The 8,604-nt window shown below is 35.0% G+C and overlaps 1 protein-coding gene across 1 annotated transcript; it reads right to left on the bottom strand.

Annotated features, from left to right (window-relative positions):
* Window positions 1-1,723: 1,723 nt before the first annotated feature.
* Window positions 1,724-4,140, bottom strand: LOC108366892 (flexible cuticle protein 12-like). Its single transcript, XM_017621379.1, has 2 exons — window positions 4,004-4,140; window positions 1,724-1,907 (listed from the first exon to the last, which is right to left on the bottom strand). The coding sequence occupies exons 1-2, from the start codon at window positions 4,138-4,140 to the stop codon at window positions 1,724-1,726; spliced, it is 321 nt and encodes a 106-aa protein (XP_017476868.1).
* Between the last annotated feature and the right edge of the window lie 4,464 nt (window positions 4,141-8,604).

Below are 8,604 nucleotides of genomic sequence, written 5' to 3' on the forward strand. Positions count from 1 at the left end.
ATATCGATGGCTGAGTGGAAGATCGACCTATCTCGGCAGCCAGTTCGAAAACATTCTATCTCAAAAAACTTTTCAAGAACGCCCTATTTCAGAATTCGTTTCAAAAACGCCTTATCTCAGCTGCCGATTCAAAAACGCCCTATATCAGCATATTTTCAATACATTTTGAAGTGAGATAGGGCGTTTTTGAACCGAATTTTGAGATAGGGTGTTTTTCAATAAAATTCTGAAATAGGGCGTCCTTGAAAAGTTTTTTGAGATAGAGCGTTTTCGAACTGGCAGCCGAGATAGGTCGATCTTCCACTCAGCCATCGATATACGCTCAAGATATGTACTTCGGCCTAGGGCTGCCAACTAAATTTTGGAGTAAGAAAATTACTTAATAGATATCGAAATCCATTTTTTTTTTATTTGTTTCAAAAATATTTTTTAAAGCTATCCAAATGACCAGTATTTGGTATCCAAACCTTGAAAACTTTAAAAAGTATATGCCCTCCGGGCAAAGCTCGGTCAACCGGGTACTTATTTATTATGAACACATAAACAGTACGTGTGCATAACTTTGGATCATTTTAACGGATTGATGTCGGTTATATTTTGTTTAACTATTTGGTTTGGTTTTTTTTTATTTATTGGAATGTGTTTAAGTTTAAGATAGTATGTATGTATCTATAATGTTCTGGCAATACCTTTCACAAATTATGACATTTGCTTAGATTTGTCAATATTAGTAGAAATTAGTAAAAATACTTATAAATAAATATTATTTTTTTTGTGTTACAAATTAAAAATATTTTACAGTAACATGAATTATAGATAGTAGGTACATATGTATGTACATTTTATTATAGTACAAACAAAAACAATAGATACACTCATAAACCGCCTGTTCAAGAGAGGCGTGCAGTAACTACTTCGCAAAACATTTGGTATGCCATTCAAGCGCCCTTTATGTACTTTATGTGCCGTTAAGAGCAACTTTCAGCCAATTCCTGCCAGTATTGTCTTAAATCCAGACATTACCGAGTATTGTTTTTTTTTTATATTTGGATACATTTTAAGTGTTGGCTTCATTTCATCCTACACGTTTCGATCAGATTGTCGTTTTGGCTCTACTATGGCCAATGCCCTTTCTACGATTATCTTCGCTTCAATGGTTTGAGTTAAACTATCTTATCATATGGAACATCCTCTTCCTTTATGTATACATGGAACTAAGTTAGTTTATGGCTTGGACCAGTCTGACAGCTTGTTTGTTTTAAAATCCCTAAATAAATCATCGCTCTAATCATGGCGGATATTCTTCTCCCGAAAACGTTTTTTCTTTCTATCCTTCTGGCAGCTAGAGTTTGCGGACTGTATCCAACTTTTTTCTTATTTGATTCGGCCCATTCATTTCGATTGGTGTCTATTTACTCATTAATTTTTGTCGATTTCCTGCCAAAATAACAGATTTTGCTTGGTCTACTTTGTCGCCGTAATGGTATAGCATTATAGCATTACTGTTTTCAGGGGTAATTTGACGACCTTTTGAGCAAACAGCACCGCACGTTTCACTTGCACAGATCGGTAATTATACCTTCATTAGTCTTAAGCATTTCACCTTAGATAAATATTGTTAAAAGGAATTTATATTCTAGTACATTTTACTTTCTAATCTATGCTAGGTACAGGAAACACCAATTGGTAGTTTTTGTTTTTTTTTTTAATAAAATTTATCAACTTATGGCAAATGAGCACCCGTTGGCCTGTAGCCGTTCTCATCGGCAACGAAATCCACTCTGTACTGTTTTCCATCGGGTGCTGTCCAACTGTAATAACCCTCTACTCTCCATATTTTTTCCCCTGTGCCCGTGTCCACCAGTTCCGCACTTTCATCGCGTTTAATACCATCACTGGTCTCAAAGCTAAAATAAAAATTATGAAATATTAGTAAAATTAGCCTAGGCATACAGAAAAATAAGGTACCTAATAACAAAATAATTACCACAATAAAAAACCTAAAAAATGCAATAAGAAGGCTGATTAAGCAATGCACGAGGCACGGAATAAAATATATGCAATTATTTACTTAGAAGGTTATTATTTCTTCTAAGATGGGTAATTACTTCCTTATCGGCAAAAGGAGCATAAAAAAACTTGTTTTCTTTTACCTGTTAGTACGTTAAGCAAACGAGTTAAATATACATATATTTGTATTTCATTCAATATTAACTGTTAAATGACCCCATTAAGCAACACGCTTTAGGAAATTTGTATTCCGAACGGGTAACGTGTTTCATATTTTTGTGATTACGACACTTTGTTGCATTCATTTAAAATATTTGGACCGCAGTATTTTGGAATTAATTCTTTTTCTTTTTTTGTTATTTCAGTTATGGGACTTGTGAGACATGCAAATGTTATAATGAAAGCACGTCCAGTTTTTATATTTTTATTATATCTTTTACCGACTGAACCCGATTTTGGGACAAACCATGTAGTTTTGTCCAGCTTTTTTACGATAGGGTAAACCTGTAAGCACGGGCCAAAATGGCCAGACTTAAGCCCGATAGGGAAAATCAGTTAAGCCTAGGCTGAACAAGTGATCCTAGTATGAATATTAACAGTTCAGTGCGCTTCAAAAAATAGCCCACAGTATTTTTGCGTCCAACTTGCTTCCGTGTTCAGTCTACTCCTCACTGGTTTCTTATATCGGCCAGACCCCAGGTTATACCGCGTTATTCCTATTATATGTATGTATGTATATTAGGGTGGTGCAAAACATGTAAAGTGGGAATTTGAATGTCTCACCCTCTAGGATTGTTCTATATCAAAAGAAATATACCTCTATTTTTTATTTAAAACAAAAAATATTTAGAGGTCGCTCAAAGCCCTCAAAATTTTCCATGTATTTTACATGGGGGGGCTGGGGCAGGGGGAAATATTTTCGCAGTAATTATATAGAATTATTGAAAACCAATATTTTTCGATCGGAAAACTCTGGTTCTCTTCAGGAGACTTCCAACAACAACAATACCCAATTGCTTATTTAACCATTTTTTAATACTAAAGATTTTTATTCTCCCATTGCATTTTCTCGGGGTATTAGCGGATATGTAAAATATAGTCACTATGAAAAAAATGGTTAAATAAATAATTAGGTATTATTATTGTGAATATCCTGAAGAGGAACAGAGTTTTCCTAACGAAAAATATTGATTTTCAAGATTCTATACCATTTCTACGAAAAGTGTGTTATTTCCCATATAAGACACATGGAAAACTTTGAGCGCTTTGAGCGACCGCTAAATACTTTTTGATTTCAAAATAAAAAATAGCGGTATATTTTTTCGGTATAGAACCATCATAAGTGGTGAAAGTATTAAAATTCAGACTTTAGTTTTCACATGCATTTTTGGACCACCCTAATGTATGCATATACGGGGGGGTAGACACTCGAAGTGTTGCCAATTAAAAACGCTATAATTTTGTCTGTTTTTCTTTTGTTTAATTCAAAAATATCAGTTCATCATAAGAACTAGTCAGGGTTTATGAAAAATTTATTACTGTTCCAAATAGCCACCTTTTGCGCTGACAATAGCATCGAGTCTGTACGGGAATGTCTGAGATGTTGCACGAATGTCGCTTAGTGAAATTTTAAATTGAACAAGGACTTAAAAGTTCAAAATCGTCAAATCTAACGTGAAAAGATTTTAAACGATGCTTTGTGTTACCTTCGGCTTCGAGGGCAAAATTTAGAAAAACATAAAAACAAGAGGCCGGTAGGGTGACGCTATTGTTGATTATTGCGTGGCTATTCGGACTGATTCCATTGCCACCGCAATGTTGCAAATGAGCAGATAATTTTTCTATACCTTTCTATAACTAAATCGAGACTTTAAAGTTTTTTTTCGCGCGCGATATGTACTTTTCTTATTTAATGCAAGCTTCACATTTCTAAATAAAATGTTTTATAGAAATTTTTTTTTTTTTTTTTTGTATCACAAACCCACCAACTCACCTAAAATCATATCCATCAAGACCAATGTTGTCATTATCGTAAAACAGAATGCGCGCGTGTGCAGAATCGTCAAGCGGCGCTGCGAGATGGATGGCTATTAATCCATAAAGCACCATTATGCTCAATATTAACTTCATTGTTGAAAACAAAATATGTATGTACGTATGTACGTATGTATGTAGTTTTATTCGTTTGTTACTCCTTAGTACGCCTAAAGTTTTGGTCTATTTATGTACAATTTCACGTTAATTGTTATCACAACTATGAGCACGAACTAATTGAGTAAGATTTAACTGCGCTTGTTGCCTTTTATAAGAAAATTCAATATTGTATGGAGAGCCCAGCCATCCAGAGATTAAGAACGATTGTCAAAATAGCGAGAGTGCAAATTTAGCATACGAGTATTATGAGCTTAGCATATTTAGCGAAGAAATTTTAATATTCTGCGTCTAGGAAGTGGCGATTTAGTTTGTTTATGGGGCGTTCCATACCAAAATGGACGAGAACGGAAAACCTCGAGAACGGGGCGAAGAAAAAATTTAAAAAAATCACATATATGTACACACATCAAAATTCTCTATGAAAAAAAAAATATTAGTTAAATTTTTCTTCTTGAAAAATATTTGACATACAAATTTTTTGATACAAAAAATTAGTTTTTGAAAATATGCCATCTCAAAAAAAAATAAAAAAAAAAATCGCAATGGTAGCTCTGAGTATTGCGTAATATTTAAGTATAGTATTATGGGGTGAACTCTACTATAATTTGAGTTATAAATTTTTTTTTACACCGAAGTTGAGAAAAATGAGTACATTATAAATTTACAAATTTTTTACGTTTATTTTTTTAGATTTTTTTTGAGTAACTATGCAGTTTTGTAGCCCATTAAATTTTAACACAGTGCAAGTGTTAAGCGATTGCAAAACTGGCGTTAATTTTTCTTTGAAAACGGTTTGCGCATTTTCTTCCGTAAGAAAAAAGTGCAAAAAGTCGCCAACATAAAAAATATTAAAAATCAACGCATTTTTGCAGTAGCTTAAAACTCGCACTTTATTGTACTAAAATTAAAACTGCATAGTTACTCAAAAAAATTCTAAAACAATTTAAAAAATTTGTAAATTTGCACTCATAGAGTGCACCCCAAAATACTATACTTAAATATTACGCAATACTCAGAGCTACCAATGTAATTTCTTTTTTATTTTTTTTTGAGATGGCATATTTTCCAAAACTAATTTTTTTTTTACCAAAAAATTTGTTTTGAAAAAATTTTCAAGAAAAAAAATTTAAAAAGGCTTTATTTTCATGGAAAATTTTGATGTGTGTATGTATGATTTTTTCAAATTTTTTCCTCGCCCCGTTCTTGAGATATTTGGAAAACTATTAACCCGATTTTTTTTTGTTTCTGTGCTGTAAAGTTTTTAAAAATATATTAATCAAGCTCAAATTTTATATTTATTTATTATTTATGTTTATCCATCAACCCTAAACATTTTAAACAAATCAAACACATGAAGAGTGGTGAACCCCGTCCATTTTGGTATGGAACGCCCCTTATACAGTACATAAACATGTACTCAATAAAGAGAAGAGCACAAACCAGCTACAGTTTTGCAATTCGCTTTGAGTTGCAAATTAAATTTATGAAATAACGCTGTACAATTAATTTGGTGAAGAATTTATTGACCGGTTATATTTTTGGACTATTAATGTATGGCTATTTTTGACCGGTTGCATTTCAAATGCGCATTTTTATGTATGGATGCTCTGTTTTCTTTTCTTGTTTCTTGTGCGATGAATAGTATGTAAGTGTTTAAGAATTGAAACTTTTTTATGCGAAAATACACAATAAGACTCAATATATTTTCAAGCGCAACATAAAATTTGCATTAACTATTTAATGAGCCACTCAAGTGCGATGTTTCGTCAAGTCGTCATCTTTAGTGGGCTACATTGCGTTGAAATAAATTATATGTATACAGGAAGTAAAATTTTTGCAATAAATTCTTTAAATTGGCAAAAAATAGAAACTTAAGAGATTTGGATCAAACACTTTTTAAAACATGCGATTAATTTAAAGCGGCCATGCCAAATAGCAAATTGTTGAAAATACCCGATAAGGGAGAATTGATATTAGGGTAATTTCGTATTGATAAGAAATATAGGCCAGCTCTCCCTTACATTCATCCACTAGCTGAGATCTAACAGAGGTAGAAGAAGGTGCCTGAATAGCCGCTTGGCTATTCGAGAGGATGCTCACCTTATTGCCACCTTAACCACAAACGTTTGGGCCTGGAAAACGCTTCCATAGTCTGGTAGGCGGAAGGATAACTTTAGGCTATATTGCTCAATGAAAACCCCAGCACCAAATCCGTATTCCGTCTTTGACCCATCCGTGAAGACATTTAAGCCCTGCCAGAACCCGAAATTTTCCTGATTCCAGTCACTGCGGCTTGGGAATTCCGTGCGGGGTTTATGGTGAACCCAGGTCTTCGACAGGATATAGTCAGTGGGCAGCGCTTTAATTTCAGACGGTATTGCGTCAAGGATGGAACCGTGCCCGAACGGTCTTCCCTTCCACAGGGCATGCAGTCTCATTGTGTGCGCAGTTATCATTGTGTGATTGTGCCTTGTCAACAGACTCACTTAGACAGCGAACGTTCGTTCTTTGTGATACCGCCGCAAACGGTAATTGTTAAGTTAAAGCGAGAATGCGTGCCGAGAATGAAGTTTCGCAGGAGGAGAAGTCCCTCGGACTAGTTAGAAATTACGAACCCAAGTGCCTAAGCCGGAATCCGACAAAAGTTTTTGAGGAAGTGTTAAGATGATTTTACTTCACCGTCCTTCATGCAGCTGTGACAAAAGAGCGTGAATCCAGATAGGACAGTGGCCAGTCAGATCCGGCTTAGCACTTAGGGAGATCCCTAGACCGTCGCTCATGATTTAGTTTTCCCACAACGTTCGCTGAGTTGACTTGAGCCCACTCTCTCGGTTAGTCTATCAATCATTGTCGTCAAGCTCAACTAATGCCAGGCCTACAAATTGTGCTTTCCGACGGGACAAGCAATAAGGCCGGACATACATATGTATGTTAAGTATGCCGGTATTGCAGTATCAAGACTTTAGGTGCGTGGGTCTCTTCAGACAGCTAAAGTCTGCGATGGATGGTGTATTAACTGTGATGGCGGCATCCACAGAGTGAGAATTTCATTGAATCTCGATGAAAGTCGTTTATGTCTTCTCGGTACAATGTCGGGTTCAGTGGTTCTTCGTTGTTAGTTTGTAGATATGCCTTCTAATGTGCCTCTGAGGTGCTGCTGATTTCATCAATTTTCGGATAGAATACATACTGCGGTGGTGAAAATAGTTTTCCCTAACGGCATTGAGGCCTCGCTATGCATGTGATGTTCGGGCAACGTCGGAAGGAATCCTGTCAAAGAGGGCGATATTCTGACAAGCCTGAAGCTCCATCCACAGCATTTTATTAGTACCCGTTAACCAAAAAGGAGCAGCGTAATTTAGACCCGCCGACCGATTGCTTTGTATTTTGCCAACAACCTCCCTTTGCCTCTGCCCCAAGTGCTACAGGCGAGTAGTCCGATTTAGGATCTTATTTAGGAATATTAACCACCAGTATTGGCAGGTCTTTGACGTGGGTTCTTAATTGTCGGTTGAACTTCTTCGTATAGGCGGTGTAAGGAGTTCACGTAGATTTCGTAGGGGTTAGGGTAAGTTTTCTTTACATTTACTTTGAAACATAGTTGATTAATGCCACTACCGGACGCCAATAACGAACAATCGTCTTCATCGGATATCAATAAAACTCCCTCTGTTGGCTGGGGAAGCTCCGAGATTTATTTAAAAGTTTAACAATAACGGAAATGGACATTACCCTGTGACACATTTTTTAAATTATTTTGGGCTTTGAGGTTTGTTCGTGTAAGAGTAGTACTGTTGACAACTCAGGCGATTGGTTTAACAAACAAACGGTAACTACCCGTAGTACTTGTGGGTCGTCGTCGGTTATGGTGCGGAATGTCAGAATGTCAGTTGAGAAATCTAAAATTTCACCAATATAAAACCTGAATTTACAAAGTGGCTTCTACAGAAAATACTATCAAAAATAAGTGCCTCCAAAGGCCGGTAAGAACTTTTTCGTATATTTTTAGCACTTTGAAAAAGTTGAGCACAGCTCTTCGTCGGTCATTTAAAAGAAAATTGTTTTGCACGTTAATTTGAATGAAAAAATAAGTCATCTACTTACTTCACAAGCTTGGTTTTTTATTTGTTAAATTTATTTTATTTGTTGTTACCGAAAACTGCTTATGCTTTTTTTGCATTTCACTTTTAAATTTCATAATTTGGTTACTTAATATTTAAATTTATTTATTGGCTTAGTCAGTGTGTAGGCATACATACATATACTTTAGTTATTAGCAGCTAATTCAATAATATTTATTTTTATTTTATTTGCTTTCTTTTTAACAATAATACATACAACCACACACAATTAATACCTAATTATTATTTTTTTAACTGCATATTATCTATGTTATTTTACTAAGTAGCTAAACTACCATATTTTAATATATACGTCAGT

This window comes from Rhagoletis zephyria, unplaced genomic scaffold (genome assembly GCF_001687245.7).
Source record: "Rhagoletis zephyria isolate East Lansing unplaced genomic scaffold, Rhagoletis_zephyria_1.1 Rzeph_scaffold_02434, whole genome shotgun sequence".
Taxonomy (NCBI): domain Eukaryota; kingdom Metazoa; phylum Arthropoda; class Insecta; order Diptera; family Tephritidae; genus Rhagoletis; species Rhagoletis zephyria.